Source organism: Lipophrys pholis, assembly GCF_963383615.2.
Source record: "Lipophrys pholis genome assembly, chromosome: 19".
NCBI classification, from domain to species: domain Eukaryota; kingdom Metazoa; phylum Chordata; class Actinopteri; order Blenniiformes; family Blenniidae; genus Lipophrys; species Lipophrys pholis.
The window spans coordinates 9,803,996-9,830,817 of record NC_137647.1 but is presented as its reverse complement, the minus strand read 5'-3'; the positions used below and the strand labels follow the sequence as shown (position 1 = coordinate 9,830,817).

The following is a 26,822-nucleotide window of genomic DNA, read 5'->3' as shown; positions in this document are numbered from 1 at the left end:
ATGTTACACACCCTTGCAATTACGTCTGACGGAAAAATCTCTGTTTTGAATCAAGTCATATCTGAATACAGGAAACCAAAGGGCTTGTCTCAAATGTAATGCTTAATGAAAATTACTTAATAAATCCAAGATGATCTGTTCTGGTGCTGATTTATTAAAATAAAGTGTGGAGAGATTCAGAGCGGGAGCCGAGTGAAAAGGTAGCGGGCCTAAACAGTTTGTTCCCAGATGAGCCGGACAGCTCAGGAGGAATCCTCGTACTGTTTATATATTCTTTTCAAGTGATGCTGCAAACACACAAACGAAACGGCGGCAACAGACTGTGGTGTTTCTTTCTGTAGACAGGAATGTCAAAGTTTACTCACAGAGACAAATCTTCCAGTTAAATCAACCAAGCATCACAAACAATCAAACCAACACTACTGTGGCTGGTTTTGAAAGACGCTCACTTCCTAATGAAATTGTACTGATCTTTTCACACATTCTGTGTGATGCTTCCTTTGAGGAGCAAACAATGGCATTTTGTAGCATCTTTAATTTTATGAAAAGTCTACTGGCGATATAAAAAAAAAATAATGAGAGGCAGCAAATTGTTTTAATGTGATGAATGAGGGGACGTAAAGTGATCGGCATTGACTTGAGATCTCATTGTGTTACCTGCAGAAGATCACAATCATTAAAAGAAAACGTAATTAACTAATAAAACACAGCATATTGGGCAAATTAATAAAGTCCACTCCATTTTAGAACATATAAACAGTCGCAAACACCTGTGATGGACAGACAATGAGCCACTGCAGCCATTTTGCTCATGTGTATGTGTAGTGAAGTACTCTGTGAACCAACCTCCCTACTTTATCCCACAGTATTAACAGCAATATAATAAATTTACTTCATCCAGCCCAGTACACTGCATGACCTAACCAAGACCGGCCAGCACCAGTTTGGAATCGAGTTGGCGCTCCAACCTGTTTATAATCGCCACATAATGCATGAACTGGATCCAACACAGGAATCTTCCCTCCCACCCCCTCCGTTCAGTTTCTTCCTCCATCCTTTCATTCCTCTCCTCCCTGGAGCACGGCCACGCTCCTGCTATTCTCCAGTCCTCGGCAGCCGCGTTTGGAAAAATAAACCCGAGCAACTGGAGAAATGACAAGGAGCCAGCCGAGGAGAGAGACGTGTCAGCGTAGCTACTGCGGCCTCCTGCCCCATTGCAGCGGCTTTGGATGGAGCAAACGGCGCACACACGTCACTTTGGTAACTCTCACTGTTCGGACGCGGTAGGTTTCATGACTGTGCAAGTCATTTCTACTCACCCACTGGAGGTGCTGAGTGACAGCGAGCTGACTGAGGAGCTCAATTTCCTGCTGTCCCAAAGCTTCAGCTCACGATTACGCATCTGCAATGAAACAAAACAGGAGAACAATTCATCTTCGCTTCAGCCTCACATAATGAGCCAAACTCGCTATTTTTAAGGCACGCCACAGTGAATGCAGTCTTGATTTATATTGAACAGAGTTCAAATTCATCAAAAAATGTGCTGGTATTGTAACACTGAACCATTGTGGTAAAGACTTATTAATGAAATCATGTCAGTCAACTACTAAACAAGAAAATACTGGTAATATATTAAGCAAAAACAAAACTTAATGGTGTATGGGTAACAATATCATTTTTGTTTAGGAAGAAATTCTCTCACCATATCAAAGCCTGTGGTCACTAAAAGTTCATCTTTGGTCCACAGCACACGTGAGTCCTTGTTGTTCTGAAGACTCTTGGCACTCTACAAGAGAAATGAAGCAAAAAAAATAACAACAAGCATCACAATTAAAGTATTTAAACACATCCTGCAGATTTCCTGACAATGACTTCAGTGCCTGGACTTAACTTTAAAATCCACTTCACCATAATGAGTTGAGCGACGAGTGACAGATTTGCAGGAAAGAGACACACAGACAGTAATTTCTGTGGCTTAACAGAACAGGACTTGTCCCATGAAAGGAGTCCTTGTTATTGTTGATGTAGCAGACGAGCTGACTTCTGCCCCGAGTGCAGCTTAGTCTACCAAACACTGTTTGTATGGCGCTGAGACTTTGTTACAGTTTCCATAGGGAATATGGGTCTAAACAGCACGTACAGGCGAGGACTGAGGGGTGGTCTCATAATATAAGTGACACATGCTGTCAAAACTAAATTCTAAAAACAACCAGGAGCATTGAGATGAGAGGAACAAGTGTCTTTGAAAAGAAAACAAATGGAAAGGATCTTGAAATCGTGTGGGATTTTATTTGCTTCGTAATCGGTGAAAAACTTGCTTTTATACAGTATGTACTGTAATTATGAACAAAAAAGGAGAAAAACGGGTATAGAAATCCTTCAAAGTGCAGTTTGGTAAGTCACCAGGGATTTAAATCGCCTAGAATCCTGCTGTTTAGAGCTTATCTGACTTACAGTGACTTTGAATGCCTTACACTCACAGTCGGTCTGTGAGCACTCTGGTATCTGCGTGACAACACTAGAGATACACTACGTTTTCCCACAAGACACTGGGGTTAACAGTGAGGTTTCCATGGCAAAGGAGCGGTCGGCCTCTCGACCGGCTGCAAGCATCTCTTTTATGGTCACCCTGAGGACTTTTCTGTGTTTGTGTGGGGTTTTATTTATTTATTTAAGCAACTCTACAGCCATTTCGGTGTGTAATTATTTGATTTTCACAGTTGGGAAACCATTCAAACAAAGAATTTAAGCAGCCATGCCGCACCACATGAACACAGTGGAGGTTAGACTATAACAAGGTATTGTGTAACCCCTACTAACACAAATATGTCTGAGTCAAAAGGCGAATAGGGACAAATAGGGGTAAACAGAGCGATTAAAACCAGTTTAAGACCAATTTTGCTCAATTGTGCTGGGAAGGAAAGACACATGTGGGCCCTATCAAGACTAACTTCTCCCCCGTATCATTTCATCTCCATGCTGAAGTCGCACTTGCTGTCCCTCCAGCTTGATGGTATAATAATCCACTAGGCAGATTGTCACGTAATATGAATTTCACCTTAAACATGTGTTTTACTTCTGCTTGTTCCAACCAACTTCTCTCCAGGTGAGATTTACTTTAATATATATGGAATTTAAATGGGAAATTAGATATCCGTTTGGTCCGGCACACCAAACCATTCTTCTTGAGAGGAGAGGAAAACAGATAAGACTGGTCATACTATCCAGTAGAACTGCTGCGTGTTTCATCTATTTCAGTGAAATGGAATTGTTAAAGTTAACTCCCTGACCCACGGGGATCCTTCAATTGTGTTTTAGCTTGTTGAGTAGACAGGCTCCGGTTTTTGGATGATTATGTCTTCAAATCAGTGGGCTATTTTCTACCTGTTAATACCTTTGTATGTTTGGACAGCAAGTAACCAACTGACGAATTATTTGGCTGGAATATGTAAATATAACAAGCATCTTTATAGACATAACTGGCTAGTTCTGCTTTTTTAAGAATTTAAGTAACGAAAAAAAAACAAAGCGCTACTTATTCTTATGTCCAATATTGGACATAAATGTAAAGCTATAATTACAACACAGAGCCTCTGTCAAATCCGAAACTATTTAATTGCTATAGAAAGATAAATAGCAAAATGACAAACTATGCCATTTATATTTCTGCCCTTTAGAGGCTTTATAGTCTGAGCCAGACTTGATTTCCACTTGGCTGCTTTTACCGGCTTTCTCGATTTGCATTCACTGTAAAAAGGGCAGAAAGAAAAAAAAAAAAAAAAAAAAAAGATGATAGAGACATAAATCGTCCCCACTAACTGTGGGTTGAATGTAAAGCAATTTTACCACTTAAAATATTCAACTCTTCCACTGAATGTAAACCTGAAGCCAAAACTCCTGTGCTGGAATGCTCCCAAAAAAACCTATAAATCACCCGCCGTAAGTTGTATGCAGGCATGTAGGCCACAGCGGTGTTTCAAGCCAAATTTATTGTTTTTCAGCTATGAAGCAACTTAGACATTGCTACAGATGCACAGGCTTACATCAAACGTGCACGTCCACTACCGTCTCCCTCTCGCTCTCTCTGGGATGATATGTTTTTGTTCATATCAGCATCTCATCTGACACAATCTGTATGTAGTACAGATGTATTCAGGCTCCCGGTTTACTCCCAAAAAGCTCTATTCACGAAGAGGGTTTACAAAACACTCTACTGACCACGCTCCAACATGTTTCCAAAGCAACATCAGCATCGCGCTGACAGAGTTGATAATAAGTCCTGGATTTAATAAACACTTAAGCTGCAGCCGGGGATCATTCTTCAGCCTGCAGCCAGCTGCTATGCCTCATGCAGGTAACTGAGCCCATATTTGCCTTGATAACTCTGTGAGAGCGAGTCAGTTGAAAAATAACCCAGATGTACGAGGACGGTCCAGAGTAAACTCAGGCTGACAAAAAAAAGCAATAGATCAGGAAACGGCAATGGAATGATGCTGGAGGTATAAACATACGCAAAGAGAATTCATTGCCACTGAGCTGTTCATCATCCGCTCCGCTGGCTGATTTCCTTCCAGGGGCATGGCAATTGCGTGGTATTCTGACCAAACTAGGAGCAAGTCTAGTAGCAACAACACTGGTGGTGCTTTTAGAAGCCATGTGTGGTGTGTGATTCATATACAACAGCAAAACAAAATCGAATTATGTTCCAATTGCTTGCATGAGTTATCAGCGTTTTTCAGCATCATGTGCTACACTGCTGATCTGTCGCTGGGGTTTTCGGGTGTCATGTGTTCAGTTAGCCCAACACGAAGTACTCGAAGTAAACAGAAGAAGATTCAGACTGACACCTCATACATTTTACTGTCCACAAATGAACTTGTTGCCAATGTATTGTATCTTGAAAATTTGTGTTCAACATTCTCTTTAAGCAAAATGGCTTGAATATATAACACCTCCAGCATCGAACAAGAAGACAGGAATACAGATCCTGCAATCTCTATTGGTGTCTCCGAAATACAGCATACAGTTTTATGCTTGCAGCAAAACAGTGACCTCATTATTCACAGCTTTTCTGTCTCACAATAGTGTTACAAGCATACGTCAGACACATTGAAAGAACTAATACAGCCCTGAGAAATTGACAGCTGACAGTATGTTAAAACCATTATTCTCATAGTCTTTTAAGCTTTAAAACATTAAAAAAAAACAAAAATGCAATTGTGAAATCAGCTTAAAATATAATTAATGTTAATAATCACATTCATGTTCTATGATAGCCTACTGCCAAACTACAATGATTAAAATGATCATCAAGAACTAAAAGTCCATCCAGGGCTAATAAGGATATGATTGGCTTAGTCTGAAAATGACTTGCACCAAATCAGGTGCAATCCATCCATGACTTCCTGTGTCGAAATGTAGTTTGGACTTCTTGTGAGTGAATGAACACGTTTAAAAAATGTTAAGCTTGAGATGTTTTCCTATTGCGTAAACTGTGCACAACCTTCCAATCCCTTTCCTCTTTTAAGGCTCGTCTGTAAAAAGGACAAAAATATAAATTCAGAGGATTGATAAAAAAAAAATATATATATATATATATATACACATATATCACCTTTTGGTGAACTGAAATTTTATTTTGCCATTACATCATCCCTCAGACCTTCACGGCACAACCTGAGCCAAGCAGACAAGGCCAATAAACGGGCCTAAAGTCTCTGAGCAGACAGTCGCACTTGCTCCGTGGTTCACACCCCCATGATGTCACCGTTCACCCCGGACACGACGGCGCGTGCAGCTTTGAACCTTTTGACGAAGATGTCATCAGGAATTTGCGGCTAAATCCATCGGCATGCAATGTAGGATTAGCGCTATGCGCTGGACCTCCGGTCACTTTCCCCCAATAAACAGTGTTTGAACTTAAGGAAGCATAATACAGCCGTCGGAGAGCCGCGCTACTACTGAAACCCCGGGGCAGCCAGAGGACACAACATCTGGACCTGGTGAATGTGTATATAAATGTTGCCAAAGAGTATCTCTCCTCAGCGGTCGTAAATTTAACTGAAATCCCATTCACCTCAAGCGCCCCCCCCGCCGCTCCCTCCGTACAGCTAAACCCTACCGACATGCTACAAATCGATCATGACGGACATGAAAACAGGGCGGGAAAAAGAGAAAAGGACAGAGGGAAGAAGAAGGGGGAAAAAAAGACAAATGTTTTTCTTAGCTGCCGAACGAAGGATCCAATCTCGGGAGAAAGGAGAGCTGAGGAAGTGCGGGGAATCAGTTACACCTGCTTGAATGACAGACCCGTATATGAAGTGAAGGAAGTGGAGGAAATTACATCCCATGTGGGAAAAGAATATCATCAACACAGGTGTCAGCATGAGGATGTCATGGAATACTTTTAAGCTATGAATTAAGTGCGTTTAAATACAACGTGGAGAAAATGCTCAATAAATACATGGCCGTGATAATACAAATCAGGCACAGGGTTTACGCAACGCTTGGATTGCAGACAAAGATGTAACAACAGGAAAAGGCCCGTCAGCAGCCTAGCCAATTCTGGTTTTATGGGTCTATTAAAAATCCTCGCTCAATATAAACAAATTAGGACGAGTCCGTTTCCTTCTGTCCTCCTCCCGCAGCCATTTGACTTCTGAACATCTGTGTCACTCACAGAGACTGTTGACTCGCCCACCAGGACTAATATCAGGTGTCTCCGTGCACATATGGGAACTATCCCAATCTCTGTATCTTTATCTCTTTCGCCGGCTCGCTCTCTGGCCTTCATTCTCTCCGTCCTGTGTTTCAGCTCAATGGGGGAGGATGTTTTTAACAATGAGTGTGCTTCATGAGCGCTTCAAGATGGAGTATTTATTTTCACAACTTAATTTACTCCTAGAATACTGCGGTGAGATCTCTCAGTCAGATAATGTCTGTTTTTTTTTTATTGTTCAAACATGCTTGTGACTCCAATTGGAGAATACGATTGCTACATTTCTACAAGTTATTGTTGAATTATTTCTCAATTTAAAGAAAATGCCATATGACATTTCACAGTTTGGGAGAGTAACAAGAACGGAAAAGCCACAACTTCCTTTGTTTGTTCCAAAATTAAAACTCTCAGGGAAGAGTTCAACGTTTTGGTGAACATTAAACTGAAAACCAAAACTGGACATTGGAAACGGTAACTAGATGTTACTGGCAACATCTTTGTTGCACACTCATTACCTTGTCACTCCTCATTAGTTTTTCATATTCACCAAACCCTTGCAATGACACGTAAAGCGCCGGCAGCAGAGACTCGTTTCCTCAACCTGTTCTTCATTTTCTCCTCCCACCGTGTCTCCACTCGCCCCAAAGCGACATCATTCTTTTCCCTAATTTCACCTCCTCTAATCAATAACTCTGCAGCGAAGCTTTCATCAGGCCCCGAAACAGACTCCGTCTCTGCCGTTTCATCTATGGCTGATTAGTCTTCTCACCAATTACGAGGTTTTCTCCATCCTGTGCTGTGTTCATGGCCCATTTAGGTTGTGATTCTCAGTCAGGATTCACTGTTTTCAGTCTAACTGTGACTCAACAGACATTTCTACAGCATATGGGGGGGTGTGAAGAAAGAAAAGAGAAGGTTGGAAGATGAAAAAAACCAAGCCAGCCATTTCATGCTTTGACTTCCTTTGCTGCCGACTGCTACTTTTCCTCCATTAATGGGAAACATATTACATTTCGTTCATTTCTCAGAAAAGTCCAGAAGCCGCAAACCCCACTTCTCTTATTTTTCCCCATACTTCTCTTTCCCTCCGCTCCCTTCTCCCGTCCTGAAGATGAAAATGAATGTGCAAAGGTCAGGAGCTGGACATGGAGGGTAATCAAAGGGAATGACAGCACAGATTCAAGCCTCTGGCGCGGCTGTATAAGCAGGGATCTAAGGAATGACCCTTCTGCCATACATCTTGTGTTAAATAAAGTGCAATATTAAAACATTTTTCACTTGCAAGATTATATTCACTCCAAAAAAATCTGAAAATCATTGGCCCCAGGCACATTGGATTGCTATTGAAGTTGATTTGGCACAAAATTAATTGCTCATGCTCGTGTTTATCGGTTGAAATTAAGATCTACATTAGATAAAACGTATATATGCAAGCCATAAAAGTATTATATTCTGTATATATGAAGTGTTAGGGTTAGGTGCAGTGCAAAATAGCATTGATAAGTAACGTTTTAGATTACATTTCCAGCTCGGTAAAGCTTTGATTGATTCACCGAACCAACTGTTACTATCATCATCCTATCTGCTTTGCTCAGAGTCATTCTTTCCCATGTCTCGTTTCCTTTGTGTCAGCAAATGAAAAGCACCGTGGAGTCAAAACTAACGGAGATACGAGCCAACGGGACAATGAGCGCAGTTCGGAGGCCAGCTCTACTCTTCAGACACCACGCAAGATCTGAAGCCCCCCGAGGAAGGTCTACAGACTGGACCGTTCCCCAGTTAAATATAGTATCCTGCTCAAATGGAATATCCAGACAGCTTTTCTGTGGGCCAGTTGTTTTGACTTTTTCTTATCCCCTTCTCTTTTTTTTTTTTTTTTTTAAAGCCTTGATGGGAATAAAGGCAAGGATCTTAAGATATGACACATAGATGGCTGGAAAATAGGAAATTAATAATAAAGAGAAGGGAAACATTGCACTGCTAGACAGGGCACATCAGTCTTTTCAGGATCAGAAGGGAATTTCCTCCACTTCATCCCACACACTCAACACATACTACATGCATATCATATATTCAGGATGTCGTTTTAAGGAGGCAGGTGCAACGCTGTCATGTAAGCATAAATTTTGCACAGTAAAAAAAAATGAAATCATAACAGATCGGGTCGCAGTGAAGCTAATATATTATTAGAAAAGCAACAATCTGTCTTCATTGAAGAAGCTGAAACCATAAGCCCTTGAGAAACCTTTTTTTGGTCTTTAGAGTAGCTCTGGAGAAGTTGCATATCTAACTCTAACTCTACACACTGGTCAATAATGAATTATATTCTTTAATAGCTACATATCTGAATGAGAGGACAGGATGCTTATTCAGTGAGTGCACCATGAGAAGCTTCCATAAAACTGATCACCGCCAACTGTCTGTCTGCCACGAAGATGTCGCCGTCTATCTTAGGAGAGCAGGAAAAGCTTTGGCTCATGGAATGATTCAACTCCTTAAAAAAAAAAAAATGAGAGGGTTCCAGTTCCTGTTTGGACACTGAAGAAGAGCCAAAAAGGGAGAAAATAAAGAAATATATAGCAAGAGGGTGAAGAGAGTAACAGAACAAGATAATCTAAGAATTCAATGTGGGGAAATTCCATGACTGCCCCCCTCAAACAGAGACAACGCCATACCTACACCAGTTACTAATACTTTCAAATGAGAGTTCCATTCCTTCATCAGCATTTAAGACATTTTCAGACCTGGTGAAAAAGAACATTTTCTTTATTGTATATCATCATCTAACCATGTTTGAATTTTGTACTGTGCTTATCTGCACATATAAACTATTCTGCATCTGAGAGCAAAATCACAGACAAACTATACGGCAGGATACTGGAATTAAATGTGAGATATTGCTGAATACTGACTTTCATTAAAAAAAAAATACATGATTCCTCATACCATGCAATTCTTTGAACATCATTGTTTATTGTTGTAACCATGATTGCAAAGATCCTATATTTTAATTCTCTCTCTCTCTCTGATGTGGAAGCTCTTGGTCTGAGCCTCCTGCCCCCCATCATATCTGCAGAGTGGATTTATACCAATCCGTTTGTTGCTTTTTGCTGTCCGTTTTCTACTTTTATCACCTTCTATCCCCACCCCCCCAACCAGGACAGCAGAAAGTCACCACCTCCGAGTCGGGTTCTGCAAGGTTCATCCTGTTAAAGAGAAGTGTTTCACTTTCCACCATCACCTGTGCTTGCTCAAGTGGAATTGTTGGGTTTTCCTCTGTAAAAGTGCCTTGAGATGACTGTTGGCCTTATATAAATAAAGTTGGATTGACTTAAATTAGGAGACGCACGTTATCTTAATAATCCAGTAAGCACTCAGACAGACCAAGCAATGACTTGTATATAAAACAGTTGTACTTATTCTGAATAACTGCAGAAAATGAAAGACCATCTGTCAAAACAAAACCGATATATCTGACTTAAACATACAATCAAAACATCAAGAAACAAGGAAAATTTAATTATCGGAGTAAAAATGGCCTTGCGGGAAAGCAAATGATCCTCAAATACCGCGGTGCATATTTTGGCAAAGTCATACTTGCATCAACGTCTCATCAGACGTTTTACAAAACTTTAATTGTTTTTCAAAGTTGGGCCTTGCACATAGTAAATGTCACTCGCATTGTGATTTTTGGTCTCGGCAACCTCAACGAGTCCGACTGTTGATCTAAGTGAAACACTGAAGTTAGAGACTGACTGATTACTGAGATGTAGTGTTAATTTGGCTCTGAAGCTACAGCCAGAAATCTAGCCAACAATGTCGGTTTGGTCTGTGGTCACTCATTTCTGGGACCTGGAAGACAACGGATTGGACCCAATTTGTACCACATTGCAAGCAGAGAGGCACCAGTGGCACCGTGCCGGTTGGCGGGAGTCCTTCTTTCTGAGAAACTACCCAAGGTTACAGACGCTGGTCTTGGATGAGAATGGCGTTCAGTTCGCCGGTTCTGGGAACTAAACATGATTAACGGAACCAATAAATTCCCCCAATTTGCTCTCAAGTCCAAAAGAAGCACTCGCCAGCCGGAGGAGATTTCAAGGGCATGTCTGGTGATCTCCAGGGTTTCTTGACGGTTATTACGGTCCGGTTTCCAGCAATGAATATTCTTGAGATACACTTAGTGGCTTGTTGGTCCTTCATATCCAAGCAGAAATCCATGAAGCAGGACAGGACACTAATGACAGAGCGAAAAATGATGCGGCTGACGATAGCAGGAACTCCTCACACCCACGACCGATGAGAAACCTCAAGCTGGATCTGATCCACAAAAAGAGATGATTCGGTAACGGGGGGCTATGGAGGGGGCTCTTTGGAGGGAGGGCGTGCAGCCTGACCCAGCCCTCCAGGGTCTGCTGTCATTTATAGCTGTGACAGATAGAGTTGGCTGGCCTTCCTCCCGACCTAAAACCACATCATAGAGGCTTCTAAGTCTTCAAAGTACCCAAGCGCATCTGTGCAGAAGCAGGAGTAAGATTCAGCCGGGAGGCACATCTGTGCATTTTCATGCCCAAGTCACTTTTGAGTAAATCCCCCCCCCCTTTACAAAACTCTTATTTTCTGTCATTTTTCTGCGATAATTAAAATGTCAAATTCATAATTTCCTGTATCATTTTCATTGAATTAGGTAATTTTTCATGCTAAAGAATAACTAAACAATGAAAAGAAGAAAAACACGCGTAATGGGATTATAATTACACCAGCAGGTGTTTGCCTGAAGGGACAATGAGCTGAGGACTCGATGCTACTAATGATACTTTTATCTTTTCAACACTGGATTGTATTTCACATGTCCCGACACCTGCAGACTGCATGTTGACCAGCCGAGAGACAGCTTGATTAATTACTTCATCTTCAATATGCTAACAAACAACGCAATCTGGAGCCTTCGCTCGTGTAGCGCCTTCGAGAATTCCCACATGGCGTCCTCTTTCAACACCAACTTCACCCCAACACTCCACTCGACAGCTCCAGGAGATCTTGCACGTAGCTGTAGCATGTAACCGCAAATTACAGCAGAACCCGTTGTCTTAAGACGTCCAATTAGTAAAAGATGATCTAAGTCGGCTTTTGTTGGAAAAGGATATTGTATTTATAAGACATGTGCGAGCCAGATTTCAGGGCCTCTCACTCTCAACAAGTTCCCCCGTTGAGAATGTGTAATGTTAGAAAAACGGAGCTCTGTTTCTCTCCGACCTCAGAGAAGAAAAACATTCAGCACACGTGCAGGTATGTACACCTGTGTCCCATTCTCATAGCGGTGGAGCTTTCCTATAAAGGGTAGTCCATAGGAGGCACAGCATGAGGGTATTCTCAGCACAACCTCAGTTTTTTGTGTTCAACAGCATTCAGGATCAGACGATCACGCTGCCCCAACAGTATCACGTCAGCTCCAAACACACTTTAAAACACACATAAACTACAACATTGAGTCACAAGGGATGACATCACAGTGAGCTCATTTACAGTTTACTTTCAGTTAATTCAGATGATACAATATGATAATATTAAAAGGAATATTACACAATCCTCCATGACTCAAGTCACACACAATGTGTCTTTTGGATGCTGACAAAAATCTGTTGTTTTTGATTTCCAGTGTTATTTTGTCAATTATATAATTACACTTATGTAATTACATAATTACATTGGAATTCTATAATCACAAAAAAAATATTTCCCAACAATATAATCATTAATCAAATTTTGGAAAACTGCTTAATGGTATTTGACTGCTTCACTGCAGTAGAAGAACAATGTAAAAGTAAATAGTTTTTTGGAAAGCTTGTAGAACAAATACCAGTTTTGATATATCTAAAAAGTGTCTGAAACTAATAAAGTTCCACCAGGACTTTCGAGCGTAGCAATGCCATCGCAAACTCCATACAACATACAAAATTAAATGTGATCTGATCGCCATCAAACATCAAGTATGGACAAGCACATTATGTTGAAACTAATATCGCACATCTGAAGATTAAACCATGCCCTACGACCTGATCATATTTTCTCCAACACTGCAGGTCAGGAGCTCTCCAGGACCACTCGGATCGGGTCAATCCAGTCAGATTAGAAAGTTTTCACACAACAATATTTCCACATTTGATCCGATTACACATTTTCCATGTAGCCACAGTTAGTGATGTAAAATGATCCATGCAATTCACATGCAAACAGCAAAGTGCACCCACAAAACTACACACTTAAAATTGAGTGACAATTATGGAAACACACAGGGTAGAAATATATCAAGAAGAAACCAAAGCACACTCTGCGGTCGTACTTGTAAAAGCACCGACACTTGGCTTGATTCGCTGGTAATACCTCGAGGAGCGCAAGAATTTGGCCAGGCTTAAATAAAACCCAGAAAAGAGAGAGATTACACAAGCGATGTGGAGGTCAGCGGAAGCCAAAAGTTCAATAAAACCTTAAACAGAGATAAAATGAGAGCCCGGAAAGCTCTGAAATGACTAATATGAATGACGATTTCTGTTTTCTATTAGGATAGAGAACCATCTTAAGACAAGTGTTGTCACTGAGCATTTAAATCGTTGAACAAGTAACAATCACCCCTCATCTTTCCACTTCTCATTAATAGTCATCGCTCATCATCATCATCCATTTTCTGGGGCTGCAGGTGTGAAGCACATGTGAGCGCTGGGCCTTAATTGGTTAGGAAATAAAGCGTCCCGGTGCAGCCAACGTGCTGATGAGGCCCCCCCCCCCCGTCTCACAAACAACACGCACATGTGAGCAACAGGCTTCAATCCTGCCAGCTGGCGCCCACTCTCGTCCCTTTCCTCCAGACAAATATCTAATCATCACCACCAGAGCGAGCACACACCCACAAACACACGCGCAAGCACAAAATTAATTTAAGCAGCTGAAACTTCTTCCGACTTTTAACGTCGTCCTTCCAATTCACAACTACTAAAGTAACCAGACTGAAAAACCTTTAAGAAGTTGTCCCATTTATTTTACAGCCAGTAGCGCAAAATATAATTCAAAAGGAGTCATCAAGTCGAACACAGGCTGGCATTATCGCTCAGCTCATAAAGAAAAGCCCAGGACTTACTCCAAGTTGTAAAAAAACGAGGCACTGAGAGATCAGCTTTAATTGAGACTGATTGCAGGGAAAACAATATTCAGATTTCATGCCACCGTTTTGCTGAGCAGTTCGAATTTGCCAAAAACACCACATTAGCATAAGGGCCTTTACAGGTTTGCCAGATTTTCTGAAAGTAACCAAAACTGGCAGCAGGCATGAAGCCAGTAACACGGGGAGAGAAGAAAAAAAGGACGGTAGAAAAAAAAAAAGGGGGGGGGGGGGGGGGGCACAACATCTGGGCTGAGTTAACCGCTGCCTACTACCAGGTCCTGAACCCGACAAGGTTTGATAGAGAAAAAGACAAGAACAGAGTAACTCTGCACGGCAGTGATTTCTGTATCTAGTTCTTGGGAGTTAAAGTTCTGGTACCTTCTGGACTGGGACAGGGTCAAAGGTCACCAGGATTATGTCAGTACAGTCACTGTCTGTTCGGAAAACTTTTTCTCTCATCAGCGAAAGTTATTTACACTAATTAATCTCAATTTTGTAACCAATAATCTTGATTTAGTAAAGTATATTTGCAAGTTTCCCCAACCTTTACAGTACCTGTTAAGGTTTATTTTTTGGTACAGTTTGAGTGCTCCTAGTTTTGACTCAAGATATTTGTAAAAATCTGTTATAATTCAAAATGTAGATAAAGCGTGTGCATTATGTTGTCACACACTAAGAGGTTTATGATGCAATGTTATGATGCTGCAGGTGAGTAAACAGTAAGTTTCCTACTATGACATGTTTAAGTTTCAGAGAGAATGTAATGTTCAGCACATATTTAGAGAAGAAAAGCTGTGTTTAATAGCACATTGGACGGCCAATTAAATCTAACCAACCCAATTGGACTAATTGTCTCATTACAGCCCCCATTAGAAGACTGGCACTGCTGTCGGCAAATAGTTTCAAAACAAAGGGGCATTTTTTTGGGCTCAGTTGGGGGTTAAATCATGCAGCTGGAATTTGTAGTTCAGCATTGAGTAAGCCTGTGACATATTCCTGGAATAAGCTCCTGTTCTTTATATTTCACAATGTTGACTCAGCATCCCTGTGGTGTTAGTATTAGACATTCTCCAGCCTCTAAACAAGCTTCTTTTCTGCCGAAAGTATCACAATTTCAGTCTCTGGCAAGCGCGGACCCTCTGCGAGAAGAAATCATTTATTGGTAAAGCTGAATGCTGAGCATTTTTGAGAGTGAGGAAGGTATTTCTCAACTTCTGGTGCACATTTTTGTGTTACTTTTTTTTTTTTTAAACTGCAAAGCACAAATGAGTCACCGAGCTGGGGCGTCTACAACCTGGGACTCAAGAGTGTATTGATGGCTTCAGCTCAGATGTTATTCTGAGGAAAGCCTGAATATTGTTAATAACATTAACATGATGGAAAAGAAACGCGTTAAAAAAGAATGAACAGAAACTTTTAAATGGTGCCACATAGAAGGAGCAAGCATTTGTGTGACGTGCAGCAGAGCAAAGCATAATCCTTTTCATTTAACGACAAATTTGTCGCTGTAGATTTCCTTCAACTACATCGTGTCATCTTCTGCTCACATTATATTCTTTTCTGTAGAATTTCATTTGTTAACACACAAGCAGATTTGAATATATTATAAAATATTTTCATACATATGCATAAAAACATTAAAAAGATTTTTTAGGTGTGTTATTCTAATTTGTCACAATCAACCAGCCAGATGCCGAATCATAAACAGCAAAACCAGCTCAATCCATTTCACATCATTTCTAAATATTTTTTGCCTCACTAACGTCCGTCTGGGTTCCCATCAGTGATGCAAACTAAAGTGCTCAGTCAAAGAGCTTCATTGTGCTGCCTGCCAGAGTGTGCACACACACACACACACACACACACACACACACACACACACACACACACACACACACACACACACACACACACACACACACACACACACACACACACACACACACACACACACACACACACACACACACACACACACACACACACACACACACACACACACACACACACACACACACACACACACACACACACACACACACACACACACACACACACACACACACACACACACACACACACACACACTAATGGGAATTCGGAGCATAAACACATATACACAGTCACTCCCCCACTTCCCAAACACACACTTTTCCAATTATAAGAAGGCAAAGACACAGAGATAAGACAAAAAGCCGTTTATTATGCCTGAAATGAGAAACGCGAGAGTGGAGAGAAGGGAAACGAACACCTACCAGGGAGTTTAGTCTGTGTAATTTATAGCAGGACATAAAAGATGGTATAGGACTAAAACCACTGTGCTTTGCCTTGGCCCTGCCCAACGTTCCCTCTTCAAATCCAAACCCATTCCAGCCCATGGTCCTCTCTAATTTCACCCTCAGCAGCACAAGTTTGGGCTCAAAAAGAGGAATCTGGCCCCCAAGTCCAGCAAACTATTCCCTTTTCCTGTCTCCCTCCTCTAGCAGTGACCACAGATCGACAGCTCTATGGCCAGCACGGGCCCAAAACTATGAGGGGTATTTTCAGCACTGTAATTTGAAACACACATGGTACACACTCAGGCACACACACTCACATGCAGAACCACACACTCAGCAAATACATGGACATCGGGGATAGATCAGAAGAAGCAATACACCCGGAGAGTGGAGAGGAGACAAACTTGCCCACAAAGGCACGTGTCCCATTAGGATCAGGTCAGTATGTGAATGTTTTCCACGAGCGCCGAGTCTCAGGAGTCCTGCTGCTCGGTACAGGAAGTCAGGGCGGAGGCCGAGCTATACAGAGACGTGAAAGAAACCCATCCGAAAACAAGAGGCCAGTATGGGGACGTCACAGCAGGGTGGACAGAACCAGGAATTAGAAAAACGCTTAAATTAAAAAAAAATGTGTTGGTACTTGACTCAACATTTTTACACAATATGCAATTTATATTTGCACGGGGGGGAAAAAAAAAACAAATGCATATATATCCACAAGGGTTTAATGGAGGGCTGCACAGTGGTGCCGTGGCCTCACAGTAAGACTGTCCCCAGTTTGAGCCCGAGCTGGGTTTCGAAGCCTTTCTATAGGGAGTTTGCATGGTCTCCCTATACGGTTGTGCCAACTACCAAAATACAACAGCGTGTGCGCGCGTGCACACACGTACACATCCACACTGATTACAGAAGCAGCGTATACTGCTTGTTCTATCCAAGACCTCAATTACCCTGCGCAGTCTTATTTCCTATAAATACAGCAGGAGCAGAGCTGTAATTAGGGCCTAAATTTACCCCACCTGGCCGGAGGAGAACCCACTTTAGCGCTTGCCACAAGGATGAGCCAGCCCCACTCGAGGAGGCTTCCATGAGTGGAAACAGGACGAACGGATAACATTGGAGCTTTACCCCAGCTCAGGGGAACGTGAGGTGCATGACTTCAGCTTGTAAAAATACATCCAAATTTATCAACTTGCAGTTGTTTGCACACAGCCAAGAAAATCACAAACAGACGCAAGAAAATTAAGGTGTTTCTGCAACTTGCACAACTTTTTACACCACTGCCAGATGTGGGAACAGGAACAAAACTCTTCATGGCCTACGCTTGACTTGACCCTGAAGTGTTCCTTTGTCCACATATTAGGATGTGTCGAGAAATAAAAAGCGCTGTAAAATCTTGACAACATGTAGTTTCTGGTCTGATTCAAACTGACTGCCGTTAAAGAGACGACGGTCCTATATGATCACATTAGAACACTTTGTCTTCAAGGCGGTGGCTTTGACGGAGCTTCTGCGAGTTTTCAATTATTAGGCTCTCCTCTTGTGGAACCTGCTACTGGTTTCAGGGAGGGAACACAGTCTCTACTTTTATAAGCCTAAAAACCTTCCTGTTAGACGAAGCAGCCCCAGTTGTGTTCTAGTTTAGCTGCTATAGGTTTATACTGCTGGGAGTCCTTCTTTACCTTCCTTCAGGATCTCTGGCAGTGGACCGAGAAGCTTGTCATCTGTGCCTCCTGCCGTCATCAAGTCTGTAACAAATACGTTGCTTTCTGATGTTCCCTCGTTTTCTCACCGTCTCCCGCATGCCCTTTTGTTTCTTACGAGCCCCTAATCAATGCAGCAGAAAGTCACCACATACAGGTGATGCCGAGTTTATGTTTCATTTCATTATGTAGTCCAAGGTAACTCAGATCGCTTGAGTTACCTTTACCCAGACATGTTTTCAACAAAAACTTCTCTTGAGTTTAAGTGCCACTCGTGTAAGAATTGTATTTCATTAAACACCACAGATATCTTTTTGAAGCGACAGCTTCAGAGGCAGAAGAGGCTCCTATAAGCCCTGGTGTGACCTTTACCTTAATTCAAAGCTTGACGCTTGCATAAAGGAAGACAAAGAATCAGAAGGAAATGCATAAACAAGTGTAAAACTAATTACTGACATTAACTTTTATTATAGTTACCCAGTAAATTAAATAAAAGCTATATTTAGTCGCTACACTCTAATTTTCACGTATTGAGTGACAGCTATGGTCAGTTCGATCAAGTGATAACAGAATATGAATTGATGTACAGTTATGTACAGAAGTAATTTATGTAACCATTACTCGGCTTCATCTGGTCAAATCTGAATTGAGAATGCGAAGGAAAATGTTGGATAAAAAGTTTTGTGGCTCCAGAATGAGAAATCTGGAAAACGCTTCTTCCAAAATTGTCTTTTCAACCAGTTCAGTCTTAAGGTGAAAATAAATATGTAGGTGAACGCTAGCGAGTTTTAAGTTGCATTCGTCACATTAAAAGTAATTAATTTCAAAAAAGTCCACAGCTGACGTGTTGAGTCGCACTGTGCATATCATAGGCACCAGATTTTAGCATTAAAAACGAAATTTGTGAATTAAATAAACACATTTTGTTCAGTGGAAACATGACTGATGGACATTAGTGGAGGTTTATTGATAAATGGAAGGATTATTTTCTCTGCTTTTGGCGTCTATTGTCCTTGGTCGTGCAATCCATCACATTAAATTAAAAATACCTAATATTTGGCTGATCTATTCCAGCTATCACAAACCACTGGTCTTCTACTGGAGACACAGAGACAGACAGACTAACCAGCACTGATTCAATCTAAACGAATGGGAACCTTCTGCTCCACAGAGTCATTTACACGCGGCTTCGGTTCAATTCTACTTAGACGATGACAAGTCTTCTGTTATGACCTAGAATTGCCTTTGTAGGGCCATTTATAGCTCTGTTGGAAATCTGTGCTTGGAGCTGCTGGAAAAGGAGGAAACTTCATTGAGATGCGCTGAAATGACGTTAATAGTTACAAACCTGATGTAAACAACTGGCGTTCTGAGGCTGAAGAGGAGCCGGCTCACCCAGTTCATGTTACTTAGGCAAACAGACTCACACGCGCTGCGCTCACACAACTCTGTCATGTGAGGTCATACAGTCCTGCGTGTGCCACAGAGAGAAATAATCCACATGTATCCTTTCCTCCTCTGGCTTCTCATGCATTCTGAAACAATACCGCTTTTCATGGCGCTCTCAGTTTCAAAACTCATAAAGCAAAACACCCACTCTACACAGATACAAGGGCCTATACATGCGCAGCAGTACATTAACACAAATATGCAGCCATGCAGGTTGCGATATGCCTTCCAGGTATTTCCGTGATCTAATATTTAATCTGCTTCAGCATGTACTGTTTTTGCAGGATTTCTTATATTTACAAAAGAGAAAGACCATGAAGCAAGCCAAACACCGTGGTAATTAAAACATGCTGGGAGGTCCGTGACTGAAACGTGTGAGAATATTTGCTTCTCTCATGATGTTCACTTTCTTTATCCTTCGATTTTGAAGCATGAACGCGCAACTGCGGAGTTTCCTCATTAGCGCCAGTGGAAACAGGCGTGTTGTCACGAGAGAGAGGTGTCCGTCAAACGTAATAGGAAGAGAAAACAAACAGTAGCGGTGCAAATTGTGAAGATCACTCTAGTTTAGTGTGTCATGGTTACCCTGTGGGAAGGAGGGAGCAGAGATGCCATCATGTGCAGAACATCCCAAAAATGATTAGTGAATGAATCACTGAGCGTACCCGTAGCAAGCGCTCAAGATTAATATCAACACATTTAACACAGCTTCTTTCATTGTATTTCATAACATTGAAGTCATTTTGAAGGGAGGTGAGCTATGGTTTTTTTTTTTCTTTTTGACAAGAAATATCAAGAAGGTAATAACTCACAAATTATTTTTTCTCCCTTCTGTTTTGAAGGTCGGATGCATTGCAGCCTATTTGCTCGTTTCTTAATCTGTGTTTACCCTTGGCAGGTTTGATTTGGTTCTCACTGAATCTGGTGCAGTCTATTTTTGGATGTGTGAAAGCTGCCGTCTGAACCCCGATATGCACCCAAAATCACAGAAACCAAATTTTGAAAAGGCCTGGATCTACTCTGGCCTATTTTTATGTACCAGTAAGTAAAAGAAGCTACAGACTTTTGTTCCTTCATCTTTCAGCTGTTACCTTTAAAAGCAACATTGAACCATTTCTCTCCTTCTTGCCCTATTCCCTGCCTCCTCGACTGCTACACCAATCTCCATGTCCTCTTTTACTACATCCATGAATCTTCTGAGGTTTTCATCTTGGATCTATGAAACAAGACTCACTAAAAGGCAAATATTTACAGCTTGTAAACGAAATATTTCTATAAAACAGTAAATAGAACCAGTAAGTCACTCAGGTCAAAGACACTGAGGTAGAAGACAAGACTGTCGATCAACACCGGGAAACGTTGATCATTGTCAGCGCCACAAATTCCTCATCGTGACAATTTCTGAACCAGTGTGACATGGATGGGAATAAAGCCGTGGGAAAATAACCAACGGCATGTATTCAGTTTGTTAACTGCTTAAAATCCATTTATCAAAAAATAAATAAAGAGTAGTCTTATCTAGTTCATATATTGATATAACGATCTTCCTCCCCGTCACCTGTCAGGCTAGGTTATGTGGAAATTGTCTCTCAGATGTGCATGCTTGTTGCTCTAGATGGAGAACCCTGATTGCATAAACTGAGGGGATTTAGACCCCAAAATAGTTTGGGTTTCTTTTAGAGGTTAAAGGCACACACGTGAACAATCCACCTCAAGATGCAGTTTCTCTTTACAGCTTGAACACGTCGTGGAAATTAGTAAAGACTTCTCAGTGTGTCAACCTTTTAATGCCTTTCTACAGCTTTAAGCCATCGTGAACCCTCGCATTGTAAAAATATCGCAACTTTTTAAAATTTTTTGGTTGGATTTTTTAAAAAGAATGAAAGCAATAAAGCTGGTCATAAAAAGAAAAAAAAAATCATATTTCTTTTGATTGTGTAACAACCAGAGAGCAGCTTCCAGGTCTCATGTGGTGCCGACTTTACTTGGGACTCACCTGAACTGGTGTCAGCTGGGCTCGGGGATCAAACACTCGCAGCATCTTGTCCTAGAGAAAGAGAACGATACGACATTGTATTAAGACCATCCACATGTTTTAAACATGCTGTTAATGTTGCCGGCTTGTTTTGTTTTTTTTGTTCTACTTTCATTAGTTAATAAAAGCATCTCATGTCGAGTATCAATAATGGTTGAGAATTGCTGAGGATCTATCCAGTGAAGGGCTCTCATATCCACGATTGGAAATAGAAACTTCAATCAATGTTGTTATAAAAACTTTCAAATAAGAGTGAAACAATATAATTACTATTCCATAAAAATAAAAAAAAATCTAACTGAGCAAAACCACGCATATTCAACCATTCATTACGAATAAATAATGATCATATTAGAAACAGATTTCCAACTGGATTTTTGTGAAGACTGACAATACACTGTCAAGTATGTTGTTCTCCTTATCGTTCTCACTACAGAGAGATGGAGATATGGGGCGGTTCGTGGCTGTCTTCAAAACATAAAGCACTTTTGCTAAATCGTTCTGGGTGTGAAAAGTGCTTTATGATTGATTGAGAACCAGAATCAGAATCACTTTATTCACCACTGAGCAAAATTCTTGAACCACTGCATGGTGATATAATATCTTATTTGCAAAATCCTAAATAAGACCTTATGTGCTGTGTGACAGTAGCGAAGTCATCCAGCGCAAAAGGACAAAACAACAACACATGACTGTCGTCAATTTACAAGGAATTAAAATAAGCAGCAGTCATAAATACTTTCCCAATAAAGGGTTAGGACTCGGAACCCATGAAGTGTGGTCACAATCGAGTCTCTCATCTCAGAAACGAATGGGAAAGAAGCAAAGGCTCCTAAAGCAGCTCTTTAGTTTCCACAGAAATTTACCAGATGAGTAAAATATGAAGGCGGCAGCTTGAAAGTATTAATGAGGAGTCCCCCCACCTCGGTGTAAATCAGATAACCAGCACCACAAGCTGTCTGAAGCTCGCTCACTTATCAGCGTGATCAACACTGATTCATCGTTAGCAAGCGCAATCCAGTGACCTCGCCGTGGCCTCGTGTGCCTTGACCCTGGCCGGCCCAAAGTCACATTCGGTATCAATCAAAGCAGCCAATCAGAGAAGCCCTTGCATGATTGAGAGGAAATGGGGGTCTAATGGGATCAGGCTGTGACTGGGACATGCGTGTCTGCATTCGTGTCACTCAATACTGCTGCGTGACTGTGATCACAGCAGCAGCAGCTTGATACACTGAGCCGAAAGAAGGTAATACCAATAAGTACTTAGGCTAAACAATACCACACTTAAACGTATGCACGTCAAGAGGAATCAGGAGGTTGACTTTTGCACATAAGAGCTGCACGCTACATTCATGCATACAGAAACCTATACCATGCACTAAAGAAATTGTTTAATTGCAAAGACGCCTTGTTTATTCAGACTTAAATCATCCAATCCAACAAATAGGAGCCAACAACATGTAACCTGGCATTAGCAGGGATGATCTGGCAAATTTTTGATGGGTGAAAAACACAAACTCAGCTCTGATATTCATCCTAGGAATCCATACTCATTATAAATGTGACACCAACACGCAATAAATGATAAGCCATTCACAGGGTATAAGAGTTCCTGCCAACAGGCGCTGTTACAACAAAGAAATATTCAGCTAAACATGCATTTCCTTAACTTTCTGTGCATAGTTTGAATACAAACATCACATGCTGAGTGACAGACAGCGGCATGCTGTGCAGATGAAAAACACGTTGAAGAACACAGTCAGAGCATCAGCTCCTTTTCTTCCTGCTCCTCTCTGGCACCAAAGCTTCTATTTGCTATTTTTAAATGTTGTGTACTAAAAAAAAAGAGATTTTTAACTCGTACGTCAGTTCATTTTGTCTGTGTGTGTGTGTGTGTGTGTGGGTGAAGCCCACCCACGAATATGATGCCCCACAGCTACGTCTTCAGGCCTCTGTGACCCGCCACTAAGCCGAAGGCTCAGAGAGCAATACAGGAAGAACATGTACAAACAAACACGCACATACACCAACAATCCTCCACCTGGTTTAAAAATGTCAAGCTGACATCCTCAAATATGTTAGATTGTGGGAAGAAACTTTCAAAACGTACATATAGCAAACTAATATTCAGTTTACTTCATGAAAAAGCAACTTTTTCTCATCTTAATAATTTGTATATTTGCTGGGACAAATAAACAGGACTATAAAATATCACTACATGAATGGATAGATGCTCAACCTTCCACCATTAACTAATTTAAAATGTATAATTCTGTTAACCAGCTATGCAAACACACATTAGCTTAACTGTATCCATAATGGAAATTAAAGTCATTCACGGCCACGTCCTTCAAAGGGTTATAGCGAAACACCATATGCGAGAGGAAACTATCTGGTTGTGCAAACACACAGACGAAGAGCTCCTCACATATAGATGTGTCCATCAAACAAGCAAACACACTCTCTCCAGGCTATGACAATAACATATCTAAATACACACACCACCTAAACTCATAAATGCGCAGATGGAGGGCCCCGATAGCTGTGTGTGCATGTGTGTGTGTGTGTGTGTTTGTCTTTGTGTGTGTGTGCTGAGACAGCTGCTGTTTAATCCAAAGGATGGAGTCTCACTCTCAAGCAGCTGTTAATGAGTTTTCACTGTGAGTCTGCAGCACACACAACTTTCACATTTAAGCAAACATACACGGATGCTGGGAATCTTCACCCAGGGGTGCTCCCTCTTCCTCTTCCTCTCTCTCTCTCTCTAAATCCACTTATCAAGCACATGCTGCTGCCAGCTTCCCAGTCTCCCATGGTTACAAGTGCCAAAGCCCGTAGTGAGTGGCAGATTGAGAGTGTGGGATCCTTTAATCAGTTTGTTTTTACACAATGGGAAATACAGTAGAGCGCTCGGCTACAATGCGGCTTTCAAAAACCCAAGGTGGACCGTTGACCATAAATCCAGTATCACCTCATTTCTGGGCAGCATACCGCCGGCCCTCGTTCATCAATTAGACAAACACAGACTTTCCTCCATCTCTGCTCGCACAACCTGTGGATTTCAGTTCCCCAAGTTGAATGCCGCCTTTCTTTCTCCAAATATGTCATAAATACACATCTCCCCGGGTCCAAATGAGGCCTGTCGTGATTCCTACTCTTTGGGGTGGTAGTCTTCCCTTCATCTTCCCCCTCAACCTCGCCTTGCGCCCCAATGTTTACCTTACAAGGGGGCTGGGGATTGGACCCACATGTTGGCAGGCCCTATTTGCTTTAATAAGCTGAATTGGAAAGATTGAAAGAGGCCTTCTGGGTTGAATGACACCAGAGCTCAACAGGGCAAGAGCCTCAGACCCCCCACCCCCCACCCCACCCCACTCTGGGCCTCTGATTTTGAAGCCCCTTCACAAATGTTCTTCTCAGGTGTCTTGTTCTTTCAGGCTACACTGAGGCCAGTGGTGGGTGGGATTGGTAGCTCCGGCAAGGACTGTCATTATCCTGTCAAGCTGATGTCATGATTTGGACAAAGCCTGTGATGGCTGCAATAATTTGTTACTTGTCAGAGCAAAGGTAAACTAGAAATTGAACTGACAATCACACCTGGGAAATACGCACATGTGGTACTTTTACATGCCAAAGGTTATTTGGTCTCAAGCTTAATAAGCTCATCCGCCACATTTTCACATCAATCAGCCTACTGGATTATGCACAGCTTCTTCCCCTGGACCACCAAACCATTGAAATTGCTCTGGATCCTCATTTTTGGAGTTTTGTTTGAACTGTGAAGTCAAGCTAAGTCAAGACGGCGAGTTTTATTGTGTGATCTCCATCGTTTCCCAGGTTTTTGTCATCAATTTCACTGACTTCTTTAAAATAGTGTATTGATTTTGAAAACCTAGTACCATAAGGAGAGGGCTATCTCGCCTAAAAGAACACAGAGTGGCACTGTGAATGGAGCAAAACTTATCTTGACTATGAATAAACCCTTAACTCACCAAGTGCTTTATATATTAAAGATGCCCACCTAAACGTAATACAATTCCGCCTTCATCCTTCCTCCTCCTACATTACCAGCATATCTGAAAACATATGATCATACATTCATTCATAGATTTTCTTTTTTTCACCGCATCATATTTGATTTACAAAACACAACAGCACAGACTGAAAGTGAGCTGGTTTTAGGTTCCTCAGAAGACAAACTTTCTTTAAAAAGATGTGTGCTTGCAAAGGCCCATTGTAGGATTTGTACTTAGGAAGAGGGGTCACTGCTGAAGACTGGACTCAAAACAAAGGCCGTGGACAGGCCTGTGGTATTATCATGTCCTTAGCTGGCAAGAAAATGCAGTTTCCAACCCAAAAAGGTATCAGTATTACCACAAAACACGAACAATCCCATCTTGTGTCATCAGGGCTTCCGTGTTTTTTCCATCCCCCCCTTAAGAACAGTGTATTAATTCCTAATGTGTTGTGTAATGTGAAACCCACCCTGTTTTATAAACATCACTTCTGCTGATACTGATGAAATCAACTTTGACAAATGGCTCCAGTGCTGTCTGTGAGGGACTGACGACATCTAGTGGCGACAAACTGCAACTACACCAATAAACTCTGGAGTCATGCATTTTGTAAGGTGGGTAAAATAGATTGCGTCCACTTTGGTGCAATGGTAGTCATCCTCACCTTGCACGAGGTAGCAAGCAGGGAGCCATCCCGTTTCCAGCTTAAACTTTGTAACTGGTCACCATGTGGCTCCAAGACTGCAGACACATAAACCGTCATATACAGATATCAGAGAGAGAAAATCATTGTTTACATTAAATGGGGGAACCAAAACACTTACAAAGAGTACTAAATGATAGAAACATGAATGAACATTGAAAAAATAAATAAAAAATGACACAACAAAAGCATACAATCAGAGGTCACTCAAGGAAGATGCAGGGGAAGAAAAGAAGCTGTATGTCAAGCACACAATGTTAAAAGAGCACAATAATGTAAGTGTGAATGAGTCACACGAAATAAATTTGACCAAATCCTCCTACAATTTAGGAAAATGTGGGATGCTATGCGCATAAAAGATGTAAGGCCGCAGTGCCATAAGTGAGCACAGCGCCGCTGATTTGTTCACTTTCACCATGACATCAAACAGATGAAACAAAGATGAAGGGTGCTCCTGTCAAGACAGACACACATTGATGTGAATTCTGCTCAAATTATACCGAAAAACAAGTACCAAACACGCTCATTTAAATACAGAGCTAAAGTTCATATCTCATTAAACATGTGTTTAAAAAAAAAGAAGAAAAAGAAAAAGGGAACTACGAATGAGGCCAATCAAAGATGGTGTGGGAGTAAAGCTCATGAAAAGTCGGTTCAGCAGTGAGCAGCAGCAGCAGCAGCCAGGCCAGCTGTTGTCATGGGATGGAGAAGGAGGAGCGCAGTGTTGGTGGGAGTGGGAGTGGGAGTGGGAGGGGTACGGCCA

At 41.5% G+C, this 26,822-nt stretch overlaps 1 protein-coding gene across 1 annotated transcript in view; it reads right to left on the bottom strand.

Annotated features, from left to right (window-relative positions):
• Window positions 1-26,822, bottom strand: part of coro7 (coronin 7) — a 95,427-nt gene that overhangs the window by 64,451 nt on the left and 4,154 nt on the right. The window contains exons 6-9 of the mRNA XM_080487826.1: window positions 26,021-26,097; window positions 21,302-21,352; window positions 1,703-1,786; window positions 1,320-1,402 (exon numbers count right to left, since the gene is read on the bottom strand). Coding sequence (XP_080343952.1) covers window positions 1,320-1,402; window positions 1,703-1,786; window positions 21,302-21,352; window positions 26,021-26,097 — 295 coding nt within the window. The remainder of the gene's footprint in view (window positions 1-1,319; window positions 1,403-1,702; window positions 1,787-21,301; window positions 21,353-26,020; window positions 26,098-26,822) is intronic.